This window comes from Phlebotomus papatasi, chromosome 3 (assembly GCF_024763615.1).
Source record: "Phlebotomus papatasi isolate M1 chromosome 3, Ppap_2.1, whole genome shotgun sequence".
In the NCBI taxonomy this organism is placed as follows: Eukaryota; Metazoa; Arthropoda; class Insecta; order Diptera; family Psychodidae; genus Phlebotomus; species Phlebotomus papatasi.
In genome coordinates this window covers 20,995,340-21,014,183 of record NC_077224.1, presented here as the reverse complement: position 1 = coordinate 21,014,183, position 18,844 = coordinate 20,995,340, and the positions used below count along the sequence as shown (strand labels likewise).

Sequence of the window (18,844 nt, the reverse complement as noted above, 5' to 3'; positions counted from 1 at the left end):
AAATTCACCCCTGCAGACCAACTACCCTTCAAAGCCAACACCCTTAGGCCATGTGATCATCATCTTTGCATTTAGAGGTTATCCTCCCCCTACCTTTTCCCATAATTCCCTAATAATTCCTCCCAATGACCGAATGAGGAAAATAGGATGTGGGCCTATATATAATGCAATTTAATTGTACTCAATATTTCGATAGGAATTAACAAAATTAACAAAGAACGATTAACAGAATACTCATGGTTTTCCGGAGGTGGAAAACTCTTCTTGTCAAGGAACTCAGACGCTAGTAGAATTACATTCCTAATCCGGGAATGCAAATCAGTCGGGAAGACAGCTCTGAACTGAATCACACTTTAAGGACGATAGAGTCAAAAATCGGGGGTCAGAAAAATCACTTTTTTATGACTTTTTAGAGCAAAACGCAACTTTAGAAGACTGTAAGAAAAACTTCATTTTTGGGTCACCGGTGACCCAATTGTCATTAAAGGGTTAAATGAAACAGAAATTTCTTATCTCGCTCGCTCTTGTAGAAAATTTTGAAAACATGTTTACAAACAAAATTTATTGTGCGTTGTGCATAATGCCCAACGCACAATAACTTTTGTTTAGTAAACATGTTTTTGACATTTCAATAAGAGTGAGTGAGATCTAGCTCTAGTCATCTCTCTCACACTTATAGAAAATTTTGAAAACATATTTACAAACAAAAGTTATTGTGCGTTGGGCATAATACCCAACGCACAAACACTTTTGTTTATAAACATGTTTTCAAAATTTTCTATGAGAGTAAGTGAGATGACTAGATTTACATTTCATTCACTCTTATTGAAATGTCAAAAACATGTTTACAAAACAAATTTTATTGTGCGCTGGGCATAATTCTCAAGTAAATATTTTAATTAAATGTAACGTAATAATGAGGTCAGAGAGTACCCAAAGCTCAGCGCTAATCTAAGTTATTTTAATGACGTCTGAATAACGTTTTCATGACCTAATTCTTTCAAAATCAAATATTTGAGCATTTCGCGAACTCTTTTCCACTTTACCACTCCTTTTTCTTGCCTAACATTTTATCACCCACATTTCCTCACCAGAAAAATGTGTTTAAAAGCAATCCACGATCACTCTATTAGTGTGATCTCTGCTGGGGGAGAGAGATCAGTGATGATTTCTCAAGCTTGGTTATGCTGATCGGTGATCATTCAATTTATCACTATTTGTAAGTCGCCAAAACAGTCCTTTGATCTCCCGGGAGAACAGTTTGAAAAGAATCTGAATACCGGAGTGCCTTGTTTAGCCCCAATTGTATCATCCGGACAATTACCATGAAATTGTGTCTGATGGGATTATAAAATGAGAGATCATCCACAACAAATTCCTTTTTTTCCCCAACTCAGAAAGAGACAGAGCGAGAGTGGAAAATTAAATAGAAAAAAGAATTGTATGTCCCCCCGCTTGAAAATTAATAATATTACGTGAACTCAAAGAGTGACTGGGGAGTTTTGTCGTGAAAAAAGCTCATATTTGATTTAGCAATTGAACGTTTGAGACGTGTATAACTTTCACACTCTTTCTTGGCGCGATCGCGACCGTCTCATTTGGAAAGGAGTGATCGTGTTGTTTTGGCATAGAGACCAATTCTGTGAGTGCTTTGTTCTAAATATAAACAAGGATTTTTTTTATTGTTTGTATTTAAAAATAATCTTTCTGTAACAAAACAAAATTGTTTATTTTTTTCCCAACAAAGTAACATAATTTGTGAGAACACAACAAAAATACTGCAAAAAGTGAAAGAAAAATTCGCAAAAATTCAATGTTTGCATTTTTTTTCCTTGTCTTCATCAACTGTTGCATAAAAATTTTCTACAAAGGAGATAAACAATCATTTTTTTTAGTGAATGTGCCATTGCTATAATCATTTGTTAAACAAGATCAATTTAAGTGGCTAAAGGTCTTCCATCTAATGATAACCGCGCATTTTGATGCACTTTTCTGAGGCATTTCCCGCCAATCAGTGTGAAACGGACTTGAATTGTTTCATCAGAAAAAAAAAGTAGTAAATAATATCGAGATCAGGATCACCCAATGGACGCAACAGAAGGTAAGACATCTACTTAATTTAAATAATAAATTACATTAAACCAATTAAAGAATTGCGCATTCAGAAGGAAGTCACCAATTGCAATATTAAAAACTGCCGAGACAAAATCAATCTCTTTTAGACTTCTTCATCGAGAAATTGCAAATTCGACGCGACAGAGAAATTATTATGGTGCAATTACATACACAGACATTGACATAATTCCATTTCATTTTCCCTGTACACTAATGCCACTTCTTTTTCTCAATAGAAAAAAAATTTCACGGAGAAAATGTCCATTAAATGCCTCGAGACCGCATTTCCTTGAAAATCCTCCATTTCAAAGAAATAAAAAAGCATTCCCCCATTCGCTTCACTATAATATAGTAATTTTTCTTTTTCTTTGCATTAAAAATATTATGTTGCAAAATATAAATTTCCACACTCAATGAACAAATGCTTTTTCATCATTTCCCAAAGTCTTCAAATAAAAATTCTTTAATAATATTATGGAGAGAACGGAAAGAAAAAGTCAAATTGGTGGTAAAAATCGATTATCTATATTATTTCATTTAAAAAAATACACCACCAACAAAATTTAGTGAAACACTCCGTGGAAAATACTTGTAGTAAAATTTAGTTGCGTGACACAATTATGTTCAATTTATCTGGGAAAGAGTGATTGTAAGCATTTTGTTAAATAGCGGAAAAGTATTATTTGATAATTATTGCATAGAGAAAAGCTGATGAGTTCAGTGATTACGGAAATGAATTGCCTTTTAGACATTTATGTAAAACCATAATCAACAGAATATGTATTATTATTTTGTTGATAAGAAACTTTGCAAATTTTTTTGTTATAGTTTTTAAGGGGTTATTATGTAGAAAGAAATAAAAAAAAGATTTAGAAACTGTTTGTGTGAGTAACTTTTGTTTTATAAACATTTTTTCGAAACTGCCTATAAGTGTGAGCAAGACGGCTAGATTTAGATCTCTTCCTCTCTTACTTGAACTGTCAAAAAAAAACTTACAAAACAAAAGTTATTGCGTTCTATGCATTATGGTGTCTACACATTGTTAACAGTTTTCATCAAAAATTGCTCTTTTGAGAGAAATCGTCCGCACTGTTGCAGGTATAAACGTCAAAATTTTGTCAAAAATGCGATTTTTGACGAAAATTGCTCGCAATGTGTAGAGGCCTTTATGCCCAACGCATAATAACTTTTGTTTTGTAAACATGTTTTTGACATTTCAATGAGAGTGAATGAGATCTAGATCTAGCCATCTCGCTCACTCTCACTGAAATTTCAAAATATGTTTACAAACAAAACTTATTGTACGCTGGTCATTATGTTCAACGCACAATAACTTTTGTTTGTAAACATGTTTTCAAAATTTTCTATGACAAGGGAGGTCATCGAGTCATCAAATTCAGATTGGCTTCATATTGAGAACATAGACGCGGATAGGGATCATAAGGATCGTGTCATACTCAAAAAGTGCTAAATTTTTTTTTCCTTTGCAAAAAAAGCAATCAAAGGATTCCATAAAATGTTAATGATAAAGAAAGTTCTATAGAGCCAGCAGGAGCAGTCGTGGCGCAGTGGGCTAGCGGACGGTGTTTACAACGCAAAGGTCTCGAGTTCGATTCCTGCTTTGTGCCGCCTTATTGTTTTTTTTTCTTCTATTATTTTTTTATCTGTTTTTTTTTTGTCGGATTTTTTTTCATTGACCGTAATTTTTCCTTAGTGTATCTATATTTGCTTTGCACTGTAATATACTCCTAATATGAATATTTAACTAAAGTAAGTGTCTTAAAAGTTCTTCAACGCGTCTGCTTGTTTTAATTTTTTTTAAGGAATAGAAATTAAGAATTCATCCATATACGGTCTTATTGGTCCTAGATATACATAGCATTATTTTTATTTGCTTTTTTAAATCACTTGCCTAAGCAATGTGTCTTGCAAAATACATCAATAAATCTATGTACAAAGCGATAGAGAATTATTATAATTAGCAATCTGCACAAAATCAAGATATGTTGAATTTTGTTATATTTGAAAATTCAATTCAATATTGTTTTGAAAAAGTTGATTGGGAGCTTTTGATTAAATTGATTGTGAGTCATACTTTAATTCGGTGTGCTCATTGTGAACATTGTCCTCTGTTTTAATCATTTCTTTACAAAAGTCCTCAATGCACAAATTAGTTTAATAACTAATTAGTGCATGTGGATTTCTGTAAAGAAATGATTAAAACAGAATGTACAGTCACAATGTGCACATCGAATAAAAGATATGCTTTCACAATCAGTTTGAGAGCAAGTTTCCAAATAAACTTTTGTAAAACAGTAATGACTTGGATTTTCAAATTTTTTGGGCCTCTCATCAACATATCCTGATTTGTGCCATGCATATTTGAAACTGCATTTAAATCTTTCTGCAGACAATTGATTAAAAATGAGTGAGTGTTTTTTAAATTCTCTATCTCTTGTGCATAGATTTATTGATGTACAGTGAGTGTCAATAGTTTGTTGCCTAATAGATGTTTGAGAAATCAAGTGAAAAAAATGATAGAAAAAAATACTTTTCCAAATTTTTCTTTTTGCAGATGAGTTCCTTGTAATCCGTAGATATTATTTATAGTTTTCAAAAAAAAATAATTAATTTTATTTCATATCAAAAATAATTGTTTTCCAAAAGTTGGTCATTTTTGAAAAATCAAAAGTTTGTTGCCTCATTAAAAAAACTAATTCAAAATGGTGAAAACGTGCAACCAACTTTATGTAAACCGGTTACATTTTGAGCTTATGTCATTTGATAGGCAAATGGTAGATTTGTACATTTTTAAGGCTGTCAATGTTAAATATATAGGTGTAAGAGTGATGATAAATAACAAGAAATAATCAGTTTTTTGATAATTCATAATTTAGGTTATAATGGCAAATTACAAAAAGTTAAAAGGTGGGATATTGTCCAGAGATACTGCTGGAAGGAATCGGCGTCGCTTAATTGCCAAATTTTATGGAAATTCATGAAAAGTTATACATAAAATGGTCAAATATTATAGTTATGAGGCACGAGTACATCTGAAAAACGCTACTGGTAGACCCAGGGTTTCGATTCAGAAAGTCGATAACCGCATTCTAGGTATCTCTGATAGTAACCCCATGATGTTTGCTTCAAAAATTCAGAGTCGGCTGGTTACAGAAGGCATACAGGCTTCAAAACCAACCGCAATTTAATGAAAGTGGTAAGAATAATTACTTGGTTTGCAGGTTTCCATTGGTAAACAAAACCAATCTGGTTAAAAGGTTGTAAATTCACTTGGAGCATGCTAAAAACGTAAAAATACAACCTCTTACGCAGTTTGGTTTTGCTTACTAATGGAATCTTGCGAGCCAAGTACCTATTCTTATATTTTCTTTCATTTTGAGTTTGATTTTCGAAGCATTTGAAGCCTGTATGCCTTCTGTAACCAGCCGACTTTGAATTTTTGAAGCAAACATCATGGGGTTACTATCAGAGATACCTAGAATGCGGTTATCGACTTTCTGAGTCGAAACCCTGGGTCTACCAGTAGCGTTTTTCAGATGTACTCGTGCCTCATAACTATAATATTTGACCATTTTATGTATAACTTTTCATGAATTTCCATAAAATTTGGCAATTAAGCGACGCCGATTCCTTCCAGCAGTATCTCTGGACAATATCCCACCTTTCAACTTTTTATAATTTGCCATTATAACCTAAATTATGAATTATCAAAAAACTGATTATTTCTTGTTATTTATCATCACTTTTACACCTATATATTTAACATTGACAGCCTTAAAAATGTACAAATCCACCATTTGCCTACCAAATGACATAAGGTTAAAATGTAACCGGTTTACATAAAGTTGGTTGCACGTTTTCACCATTTTGAATTAGTTTTTTTAATGAGGCAACAAACTTTTGATTTTTCAAAAATGACCAACTTTTGGAGAACAATTATTTTTGATATGAAATAAAATTAATTATTTTTTTTGAAAACTATAAATAATATCTACGGATTACAAGGAACTCATCTGCAAAAAGAAAAATTTGGAAAAGTATTTTTTTCTATCATTTTTTTCACTTGATTTCTCAAACATCCATTAGGCAACAAACTATTGACACTCACTGTATTTTGCAAGACACATTGCTTAGGCAAGTTATTTAAAAAAGCAAATAAAAATAACGCTATGTATATCTAGGACCAATAAGACCGTATATGGATGAATTCTTAATTTCTATTCCTTAAAAAAAATTAAAACAAGCAGACGCGTTGAAGAACTTTTAAGACACTTACTTTAGTTAAATATTCATATTAGGAGTATATTACAGTGCAAAGCAAATATAGATACACTAAGGAAAAATTACGGTCAATGAAAAAAAAAATCCGACAAAAAAAAACAGATAAAAAAATAATAGAAGAAAAAAAAACAATAAAGCGGCACAAAGCAAGAATCGAACTCGAGACCTTTGCGTTGTAAACACCGTCCGCTAGCCCACTGCGCCACGACTGCTCCTGCTGGCTCTATAGAACTTTCTTTATCATTAACATTTTATGGAATCCTTTGATTGCTTTTTTTGCAAAGGAAAAAAAAATTTAGCACTTTTTGAGTATGACACGATCCTTATGATCCCTATCCGCGTCTATGTTCTCAATATGAAGCCAATCTGAATTTGATGACTCGATGACCTCCCTTGTGAGAGTGAAAGAGATGACTATATCTAGATATCATTCATTCTCATAAGAAATTTTGAAAACATATTTACAGTAGACTCTCTCTCAATCGGGAATATGGGGCAAAATGTCATCCGGTTTAGCGATAGAATTGAGCGTCAAAGCCTCTGTGAATTCCACAAAATGCGCTCAATTATAGAGAATCACGATAAAATAGGAAGAACTACAGCGAATTTGAGCGAATTAGCTTCATAATTTAGTGTGAAAACTGTCAACAAAATTTGTCGCCCGATTGAAAAAGAGCCGATTGAGTGAGAGTCTACTGTACAAACAACGGTGTATTGTGAGCTGGACATTATGACCAGCGCACAATAAATTTTATTTTGCAAATATGTGTTTGACATTTCAATGAGAGTGAATGAAACTGAGATCTAGTCATCTCCCTCATTCTCACTGAAATTTCAAAAATATGTTTACAAACAAAAGTTATTGTGCGTTCGGCACAATTACCATTGCACAATAACTGTTGTTTGCAAATATGTTTTCAAAATTGCGTATGAGAGTGAGCGAGATGACTAGATTTAGGTTTCACTAAATCTCATTGAAATATCAAAAACATATTTACGAATCAAAAATTGTTGTGCACTGGGCATAAGACAATAACTTTAATTTTGTAAATATTTTAAAATAAAAATAGAAAAACCTTCTAAAACCCATAGTTATTACATAATAAATAATAAGAAAGTTATCAAATTCAATTAAGAAAACAAATATTCGGAATAAAATAATTTTTATATTTAGAAATTAACAAAATGTATCTAATTTTATATTCAGATTTTCCTAAAGATTAAAAAGTGATGGCAAATCTCTGTGACATATCTTTTCGCATGGTATTCGAGTTCATATCGGTTTATTACCGATTAAATCGATTAATAAATCACAAATGCATTCCGAATTCGAAGATTTGTATAGAAATGCGCTTTTCAGAACATTTTGGCATGAGTTACAAGCACACGGACAGATAAAAAAGTAAATAATGCAAGAAAAATAATTTGTTTAAGGATACTTTACCGATATTCAATACCTTTCCCAAAAATCCTAATTTAACCAAATCTGTTGAAAAATAATACATCCAGAGTGGTTAAAATTTGACCTTCAAAAATTCAAGATGTCGCGTTTGGACAAATTGTTTACCTGGTTCACCTCCAAAACGTATCCAAAAATAAAAGAAATCGTAAGAGCCGTTTTCTAAATACACCAAAAAACGTTATTTTGAAGAGGATGGATGGTGGGGTACGTTGACAAGAGAAAAAAGTCTGGAGATAATGTTTTTTTTTTATTTAGGGGTCACTGAAGACCGGAAGTTGATATCTTTTAAGGTCTCTACACATTGGGAGAAATTTTCGTCAAAAATTGCGTTTTTGAAGGAAATCGTCAGCATTGATGTAGGTGGAAACGTCAAAATTCTGTCAAAAATTTGATTTTTGACGAGAATCTGAAGTTTGAATAATTAAAATAAGGTACAGTGGAGTAATTTTGAACAGAATATAATTTTCATTTTTATGGCTCCGGCACACCTTTTAGATCAGGAAAATTTCATGAAATCGAAATTCGAAACCCTTTCTTTCTCACATGTTTTGCATATGACTATCTCATTCTATCGTATACCAAATTCGATTGAGCTAAATTGAATTGGGAGTGGTGTTTAAGAGAAGAAGAAGAGTGCGAGAGAATGAGATGGACATATGCAAAACATGTGAGAAAGAAAGGGATCTGAAATTCGAATTTATGAAATTTTCTTGATCTAAAAGGTGTGCCGGAGCCATTAAAATTTTCTGACGGTTTCAGATAATAAAAAGATAAAGAACCCAAAGAAGTAATGCATCCTTTCTTTTTTCTCTTTGCTCTTCTATTTCGTGGTCTTTTTTTGTTTGCCTATCTGAATCTATAAGAAAATCTCCAAATTCCAAAACAAAAACATGATTCGAAATTACCACATATTACCCTATGGACGGAACATTATTAACCATCAAGAAGCTTTTGTCAAATTTTAATAGCGAGCTATCATTTTTCCACGAAATCATCATTTTTCTAATCTGTACAAAGCCCATAATATGCTTTCTATTCTCCCAGGAAAAATAACTGAGTAAATTGCAAATCAAAATACCGGGAATATTCTGATTGAAATTTATATTGATCTTTGCTCAAATTGACCTTCAATTCTGTGAATCTTTCACAAAAAATTCTTCTAGAAGACCCAATTCAAATAAAAGACATGATTTTGAGTAAATAATTCTTGGAGATTTTTTTTTTTGATTTTCATCAAATAATCCACTTCTAAGCAGTTAAAAATAATGTAATGTGAACTTATAAATACCAATGGCAGTGTAACAGTGCTCTATTGAAAATTTCTCAATAAATATTGGTAAAGAGATTTTCTACAGCACGAAATTAAATTTATTTCCTCAATTTTTCTTCACTACAGATATCGCAAAAGTGTCTTCAGACGGGGAACCACATGAAATCCTAACAATTGTAGCAGTTTCCAGTGGAATACTGGTAGCTGTTGCCATTCTGATTGTCCTAAGGATCAATCTGAGAGGCTCACAGAGGCGAGATGGGCTCCAAAAGAGACGCTTCTCCCTATTCAGTGTCAGAGGATCAGTGGACATTAGCAGAAAGACAGAAATCTACACAATTGATAGCCATAGATCATCTTGTGAAACAAATATAACAATAGATGACAATGATAAATATCTATACATTCCTGGTATTACAACAATCTCAATGTAGTTTCTCGGGAGGAGCCATTTGGTGGCTACCTCTGAAAAATCCACCAGAAAGACTGACTGTAAATCTTCCTTTTTTTTGTACAAAATAATTTGCAAGATGACAAAATAAAAAATAATTTTTTTCTTGATAATAAATTGACTTATTTCTTTTTTTTTAATCAATGTAACAAAAAAGAATTAATTGGTACAAAATAGACGTAATAGAAAACTGTGCTCCCAATATAAATGCCCATTGATGAGGAAGTGCTTTTGAGTCTTTCCTGCTCAAAACTATACCATAAAATTTGCAATTCCTAAAGGATTTAGGCAAGCCCAATCTCAGCAATTAAGCTCGTCACCTTCTCAATATATTGCTTCATGGCATCATCAGTGGAAAGTCCTTCAAGAAAAAAAACAAGAAATTAGTCAACTGCTCCTGATAAAAAAGAATCCACCTGATGATAAAGTTGTCAGTATCTGTGATTCTTTTTCTTCCCTACCGCGTATTATGTTTCAGCAGGAATTTGGGTAAGCTTAACATAGCACTATCTTATCAATGCTTGGTTTTATCACAGAATGTAACAGTACCAGTAAAATCTAGAAAAAGAAATGTATTTTCGTGCCAATATTTGTTACAGTATAACAATTACATTGTAACCCTTTTAGCCTAACACCTGTAATGCAGATAAGACTGATATGAAAACTAATTGTACAACCGAGATAAATGGTAAATATTTCCTCCTTCTTAATATTAAAAATAGATATATAATTAGAGTATATTGTTTAATTGTGTTTAATCCTATCAAATATTTCATAAAAAAAATCATCATAAATCTAAAACGAATTAGGCAAGTCAGATTCTTATCGTAACCCAGCGAGCACAGCTAGCTCAAAAACGTAGCGTCGTTTTCAGCATATTTTTGCCGAGTCGATCATTTAAAAAAAAAATTAAAATATGCTAACCAGTCAGCAGTTCTCGAACAAAAAATGCTAATCAAATATATGGAATGACACTGCATCGCGAATGTCGTTTTAAGGTTAGCAGAATTCCGGAAAATTCTAAATCGAAAAAAAAAAACGGTTTAGAGTTTAGCCAAGACACCAAGTCCGCCAATTCACAGGCATCTCACTCGAAAGTGTCTAAGCTAAAAGGCAAATGAGCCCAAACAGAAGTAGATTTTGATTCTCCAATAGTGTCTTGGATAAAAAGTAAATGGAACTCTATTTGCACAAAAAATCGTTTATGTTCGAAATTCAATTTCGAATTTTCATACTAAATTTTCGAACAAGGTGGGGAAAATTTATCAAATATTACACTAAAAATCTGGAAAAAGAGTTACACAGTGATTGTGGAGTGATTAAATACTGGGGCAAGAACAGTAAACGTCGTTGTTCTGTTTTTTTTTTCGCACAAACAATGTGCAGACCGTCCCATTTTGACACTTGAGCACTTCGAAATTCGAACAAGATGTATCTTCCGCCACCTTGAGAAAGTATTAAGAAGTAAGAATGTATCTTTTTTGGGTCTTCAAATAGATTGTCGAATTTTTCAGGATCTACTTTTGCACGGAAAGAATGTCATTTTCGGTTTCGAAATTCAAAGAAAAAACATTACACCTCTTTCGTCCGTATGGTGATTAAAATACTTCCTATTCGAATTTAGAAGTGTCTTCGATTGTCAAAATACATCTGTTTTTGCTTTGTTATTGGAAAACTCAAAGCAACACAAACCTCATTTTATTATTATTTCCCTAATAATAATTTAGAAATATTTTTAAAAGCTTCTTAGTGTGATATTCTATAAATTTTCAGCCACATTGTACGAAAATTCAAAACTTAGAGTTTTATTTACCTTTTTTTTCACATGACAGTTATTGGAGAAGCAAAATCAAATTATCGATATTCGAAAATTGTGATCGAATTTTGGTTTAGATTTACGGAATTACAAAAAAAACGCTACAATTGAGAATTAAAAATTATAATAAAAAGGAAGAATTGTGAAATTTTAATTCAAAAATTTTCCTGACAAAAAGTAAATACTTGTTGCTATTATTGACACTCGAGACGAGACCCTTCGCAATTGAGTTTTATTGAATTATCAATGTGGAACTAGAAATTTTGATTACTAACAAAACCATGGAATTACGTCAAGCAAACGATAAATCCTAGGGCTTTGTTCAAATTTAACCCCAATTAAATCCCTGGATTACTCAGAGGCTGCCATGTAGATCTTCAAAATTAACAAAGTCTTCCTTTTATCCCTCTCTAATACAAGGAGACGCTACTTCACAGATCTGATTCATGATATAGAAATTATTTGCATAATCAAACAAGTAAACATCGATTGTTATAGCATAGAATGTTTTTTTTAATGTCTGCTTCTTGGTTAATTAAAATGTAATACTTGACATAAAAAAGTATGTGATGTTTATCAAGTACGTGATGATCTTAACTATTTATTTTTGACATGTGTATTTAAATAATTTTATACTTCTTGGAATGTTAAGAATGTGATAGTTTAGTGAGTGATCATTAATTGGGGTACGTACATTTGCTTTTGAGAGAAAATAAGGACAAAAAATCTAAAACTCTTAAAGGGGTTCCCGTAATTGCAAGGTCAAAATAGATTTTATACAGTGGCGGCGGTGGCAGCCAAAATAATGGAATTACTTTGCAAATCTTATATTTTTTTTACTTTTGTGTTTTTTTCCCAATTTGTTGATATAATTGTGAAGTAGAAATCTTCAAATCTTACTTGAATTGTAGAATAAGGGTTGTTTTGGCCGCCAGAGGTCTCTATTTTACACAGAATACGTCAATAGTGAAATTTAGTTCAGACAAAAAATGATGGGGGAGACCGGGGTAGAATTAGCCACCAAGTGAAATTTTTCATTGTGTATATAGCTTGTACAAAAAATGTTTGTGTGAGGCTGAGAAATATTTCAATGAATAGGGAGGGAACTTCCCTATTCATATATAATGAATAGGGAGGGAACTTTAGGGAAGTATAAGGTAAAGTACCCTTTAGTCGACCGGTTCCTCTATTCGACCGGTAGATTTATTTATTCAATTTAATTATATTTGCTATAATATTTTGTGTATGATCTAACATTAATAGGTCAATTATTCTTTAAATAATACGAATCAGTGACAAATTCATAGAAATTGATGAAATTCACCATCAAATATTCAAAAATTTACCCACCGGTCGAATAGAGGAACCCGGTCGAGTAAGGGTACTTTACCTTATATTTAGAATAAAAAGTGGCTTCCTTTTTATTAATTGCAGACAAACTGTAAGATGCCACTAATACTATACGTGGCTAAATCTGCCCCGGTCTCCCCTAAACTGTCATTTATAGTTTCTAAATATGGCTTTATTTAAACTTATTCGATTTATAAACCATATTTTTTTTAATTTAAATGAAAATGGTCCTATCGTATTTTTCAAATCAAATTTCACTATTGTTGTATTCTGTGAAAAATAGAGATCTTTAGCGGCCAAAACAATACTTATTTGACGTAAGATAATTATTTGACCATTTCTATATCAAAATTATTTCAAGGAATTGGAATAAACAAAAATGTTAAAGGTAAAATAGTGGTCTTTGAGGAGCTTATTCTATTTTTTTGGCCGCCACTGTATATTATTTTTTTTAATTGCTTAAATAGATAGATAAACTTTTTAAGAATATACCATAAAAATTTCAGAAGCGAATTTGAAGTATTTCCGAAGATACAGCTTTATATTTCTATTTTTATTTGACAGAAAAGGACAACTACTTATCTAATTTCAATTTTAAAAGATATGAGGTAAAATTTTAATCAATTGGATGTCACTGATCTTTCTCAATTCTAAAATAAATAAAAAGCTAAATTATTTGAGTTAACCCTTTAAGGACGAGACACTTCTTACGGACCGAAAATCAACAATAAAAATGGAACTGATAAACATAAATAATGATAAGTCTTACATATAACCTTTGAAAGTCTGACTAGGTGTATTTTTTGCCTTTATGGCTGATAGGGACAAAAATAGCCCAAGAATTTAAGTAATTTTACTGACAATACTAATGAATAATAATTTTCACTCTAATGAAAAATATTATGTTTGACTATTGTAGTTTCTTTTTCCAAAACGGTTTTGCTTAAAAAGAATTTGGAAGTATAAAAAATAAATAAAATCAATTATGAATTTGACAATACAAAAAATCGTAATTTTTAAGCTTAAATATTTACTACATACCATGTAGCTGGAGACTTGCAAAAAATGTTCCAGATTCCTTCAACCTACTTTACAATTACGTAGAAATATTAGAAAAAATAACTTTAGTTAGGAATAATTATTTTCTTTATGGGACACCGGTGTTCCAATTGTCCTTAAAGGGTTAAATATGTTACTGTGAAAATTAAAAATTTCTAATGCCTTGCAATATTTAAGGATTTAGATTTACTAAGTCCAGCTCTAAAATTTAAAGAATAACACGAAGAAGTTTGTCACTTTTATTTCAATTTAGTTATTTTGAAGGTAGTTGTATTTTAAAAGAAATGCTTAAAAAATTGATATTTTTTAATTAAAGATCTTTAACCGATAATCCGAATCATATTTTAAAGTCCGGTTTAAGGATCTTAATAAAGATTAAAGCTCTTTTTTTTTAATCAGCCTTTAATTTATAAACCGTATTATCTATTAAAATTTATTTAGAAGTGTCAATCAAATATTTTAAAACATCTTTAAAAAGCTCTACAAAAATTTTACAACTCTTTAATTTGTCTATAATTTTAAATTTAAATATTTTCAATCTTCATAGCTCCGGCACACTTTTTAGATCAGGAAAAATTAATAAAATCTAAATTCACATCCCCTGCTTTTTTAAACCTTTTAAATACGTATATGCCATTCTTTCGCACTACAAATTCTGTCGAGGTAAATTTAATTTGACATGATGTTTAAAAGAAGAAGAAGAGTGCGAAAGAATTGAATAGACTTATGGAAGGTTTTTTTAGAAAGAAAGGGATCTGAAATTTCGACTTTATAAAATTTTCCTGATGTAAAATGTGTGCGCCGAAGGCATTAGTAAAAATTTAGAATTTGTTACAAATCATGTCATTGGCCCTTAATTATCAAAAGGAAATCTTTACTACACAGTAAAAAAAATTAACGCTATTATAGTGTATAATCTTTTACACCATTATTATAGTGTCAAATTTGGAAAAAATGTTTAATTTAAAATTGTTTAATTGAAAGTTGTTGAATTTCAAGTTGTTGAATTTGGAGTTGTTGAATTTAAAAATTGTTGAATTTTCATTTCATTTCGTGTATTTTACTTTTTGGGCATTTGTAATGTTATTTCCTGTACTTAGGATCCTCCCTAAAGCGAGATAATTACATCTGATGCTCAGATCTTCACGATATATTTATTATGCATATAATTATTTGATGTTCTATATGACTTTTGCACAATGAAAAACATCTCGACTGAAGTATATGTCTTACATAGAAATTCAACAATTTTTACACAACTTTTGTTTAAAAATTCAACAACTTTGGTTGAAATACACAAGACTTCACACTATAATAGTGTGAAAAATTATGATCAAACTATAATAGTGTTAATCTTTGATCATGTGACAAAAATACCATAAAGTTGTGTATTTTTTCACACTATAATAATGTGAAAAACTATAATCATACTATAGTGGTAATTTTTAGAATTTTTCAAACGTTTTAAATCACGAAACATTGTTAAAAAATTTTTATGATTATAACAGTGAGAAATTTTACACAGATCGCAATTAAATAATTAATTTATCCGATTTCACACTATTATAGTGTTAAAATTTTACAAATTTTCAAATTAAACAACGTTGTTGAAAATTTTTCAACTATAATAGTGGCAATTTTCAATCACGTGAGAATAAATTACCAAATTATTGTGCACTTTTTAAACATTTTTAAATTAAACAACTAAAATGGTCGATTTTGCACTATTATAGTAGTAAAATTTTACACATTATTTTTACTGTGTATTTATATAAAATATTTACGCTAAGTGTTCTTAAGGTTTTTTATCTTATAATTGACTGGGTTAATTGTAAGAATTCGACTTATCAATTCCAACTATTTTTAAGAATTAAAGCTTCAAATGTAATTCAGAAATGTTGGGGCAATGTCCTAAAAAGAGCAAAGGAGCATCCCCGAAAGATTGTGAAGATCTCCAACTTTATTGAACTACGGGAGGGGTCATTCGGTCATTTGCTTAAAAAACTGAACGAGTGAACTAATGGGTTAACGAATAGAGACGAAAGAATCACAGACACTTCCTAAAATCGATATCTAGACGTTACCAATTACCTTTCTTTCCATTCCACGAATCCCATTTGGCCTTTCCCTTCAAGTCCAGCATGCCTGGCCTGGCTGTAACAAGAATCCAATAGGATATAACCATAATCTTACAAGAAAACCTTTCCCATTTTACTAACCGGTATTGCAATCTCCTACGGTTGCCTGCTTAAAGAGAGCGTAGAGTTCCAAGAGATCCTCATTGCTCGGAGAAGCCTTCAGCTTCTTCACTTCCTCAGCAGCTTTATCAAAGTCCTAAAGGATTACGGAAAGCAATTTATAGGAAAAACCTGAAGCAAAAGAGCCTAAAGAGAGTCTCCGGAAAGAAAAAAAATTTACCTCTTTAAGTCCCATGTTTCTTCAGCAATCTGCAATATTTCAGAAATAATCACTTTCTGGATAAGATTTCAACTATTTTCACACCAAAAGCCACAAAAACCAGCCTGATTGAGCACAGTGCACAGCCAACAGAAAGCAATTTCAAAAGAAAAGCCCATAAGAAAATGATAAAAAATCGAATGAGTCAAAGGTCAAGTACACAGAAAAGAGACGGTGAAAAAGCAGAAAAAACACACCCAATAAATCAAAAGAAAAGCCACCTAACATGAGGGTATTAGTACCAAATGATAGCAGATTATCTAATAGTCCAACTTTCAAGTTAAATTAATTGGAAAAAAGCGAATTGATAGCGATAAATGTGATACAATTTGGCATAGCGGTCAAAGTCAATGATGCAAATGAGGACAAAAAACCACGTACCTGTTAATCCTCTTTTCCCGCAGAAAATCGCTTCTTCTTGGTGGTATTCGTCCTTCAGGGGATTCACTACACTTTTCCTAATAGAATTTTAACACTTTTTGTGGAAAAATCTAAAAGAAAATCACTGAAAAACTCGAGAGAACTTGCGGCACTTTTTTTCCGTCACGACTGAACCAACACGTCTGAAAAAACAATTTAACGAGGCGCTGCGGTCACTTTGATTTATTTCTCCACGTATTGACTGCAGCGCCTTCTATGAGAATTGAAGGCAATTGATAGGAATTTGAATTTTTCCGTTGTAATTGAATTTTATCAATGCTGGATTTTCTGGTCAGCACAATTCCTGATAAAATTATGTTATAAAAAATTAAATCAAGTCATTAAGAAATTTGAAAGAATAAATAATTAGAGGAAGAGCCAATTCACAGCTTCCAAGTCCACTCTGGTGCACTTGGAGTCTGGACAAATGGGAAGAAAGGGAAGAACAAAGAACTGAACTGGCTGCGAATCCCATTGATCTCAAACAAGATGCAGCAAAAACCTGCCAGGCATCCGGAGAGAAAATCCTTAGACAGTTTGTGACGATAATGCTGGGGAAGATTGAATAAACCTCAAAAGATTGACTCCATCCGAAATATGCATCCTTCTTGAACCACGATGTTCTGATTAATTTTATTTAAACACTGTTATCACTGACCTTTGGCAAATAAATGGTTTTCCCTCTGATCATGAAGTTAAGCTGCTGATGATCAAGATTCTTGAAAGAAGGCACCTGTCCAGAAATCTTCCCAGCAACCAGAGTACCAAATGTTTCATTCATGTTTCATGTTTCACAAAAATTTCGTGAAATTTACATCGCTCCTTGGCAATCACAAGGAGCTATCTCAGTTTTTTACGATTTTCAGATTTTAATGCACTTTTAGAGAATTTAATATAAATGCTTAGACTAGACCAATAGAAAAGAAATAAATTGTTTTTATCAACACATTCAATTGAGATAATTATTTACTCATAGTTAAGTTGCCCTCTTGTAATTTCCAAGGACCTACCTTCTTCTCCTTTTCCTTTTTGTTTAAAAGAAATTCGAAAGAAACTTATAAATTCCTCCTGTTTCTCAAAGTAGCACACAGAAATATTTCGTAAATGTTTGTCAATTCGTACTGAAAACTTACGAAATGCTCTTAAATCGTATAACCCAAAAAATCGTTAAAGCTTTTCACAAACATTGTTCGTAGCTTAATTACTTGACAAGCTTGACAAACTTTTTTTATTCTTTTAGAAACATTTGTTTCTACATTTTTTTGTTTGACAAAACGTTACAAACAAATGACAAAATTTTACGTACACTTTTCTTTAATAAATTTATGAACATTTATGAACAGTATTTATGACAAAATACTGATTTTGACGAACTTGCTTGTGGGTTATACGATTTACAAACATTTCGTAAGTTTCCAATACTCTGAGAAAAATAGTTTGCAAAAGGATGTCAAAAGTTGGTCATCACTCCATGTATTTAATCAAAAAATGTAGAAAGCCATTTTCCAACCAACTTTTTTTACAAAAGGAGATCCATTTTTTGCAAAAACCGTGTAAACAGACGGAATTTCCACGGGAATTCCCACGAGCAAATGGTAAATTTGCTATACAAGCGCCCTCTGCAAAAGTGCACGAAACTGCCCGAATGTCTTGAAATATTTTGAATTTCAAATGGAAATTTTCCGTTGGAGGGTGAAATATTCAATTTTCTAAAATGGAAAAAAGCTATTTCGATCGAGATAGCTTTTTGCTTCCGGAGAATTCCGAAAATTTAATTTGGAGTGTTTTTAAGCAAATAATATATGAAAAAACATGTAAAATCTCCTGTAGTGATCAAAACATTGATTTTAAAAGCAAATTTGAAATCGAATAATAATACTATAATAATTTTGAAAGGATTAGTGTTTCTGGATTAAATTAAATATTCATCAATAACATTTCAGAAGAGGTTTAAATGATTGGAAAGGCAGATTCAAAATTTATCTTTTTCAATAAATCCCATTATTAAAAAATGTAAAGAATATAATAATGTAGATAAGGAAATACAAAGAATAGTAAGAACTATCGAAGTTCACTGATGAAAATTATAGCCAGAAACCATATAAACTGCCTTTTCGGATATGAAATATTACTTCAATATTT

The 18,844-nt window shown here is 31.4% G+C and overlaps 2 protein-coding genes across 3 annotated transcripts in view; one reads left to right on the top strand and one right to left on the bottom strand.

The window, feature by feature from the left end:
• The window catches only part of LOC129808107 (acyl-CoA-binding protein), a 41,792-nt gene extending 24,890 nt beyond the window's left edge, over positions 1–16,902 (bottom strand). The window contains exons 1-5 of one of the 2 annotated variants that reach the window (XM_055857825.1): positions 16,664–16,866; positions 16,244–16,272; positions 16,045–16,159; positions 15,917–15,979; positions 8,622–9,961 (exon numbers count right to left, since the gene is read on the bottom strand). In XM_055857825.1, the coding sequence (XP_055713800.1) occupies positions 9,885–9,961; positions 15,917–15,979; positions 16,045–16,159; positions 16,244–16,258 (270 nt within the window). In that variant the 5' untranslated portion in view covers positions 16,259–16,272; positions 16,664–16,866 and the 3' untranslated portion in view covers positions 8,622–9,884. Of the gene's footprint in view, positions 1–8,621; positions 9,962–15,916; positions 15,980–16,044; positions 16,160–16,243; positions 16,273–16,663 lie in introns of those variants that run through there. The other variant, XM_055857824.1, reaches the window with a different exon arrangement.
• On the top strand, positions 1,132–9,717 carry LOC129808112 (uncharacterized). The gene is made up of 2 exons (XM_055857831.1): positions 1,132–2,101; positions 9,276–9,717. The coding sequence occupies exons 1-2, from the start codon at positions 2,086–2,088 to the stop codon at positions 9,581–9,583; spliced, it is 324 nt and encodes a 107-aa protein (XP_055713806.1). The 5' UTR covers positions 1,132–2,085; the 3' UTR covers positions 9,584–9,717.
• Positions 16,903–18,844: the final 1,942 nt, after the last annotated feature.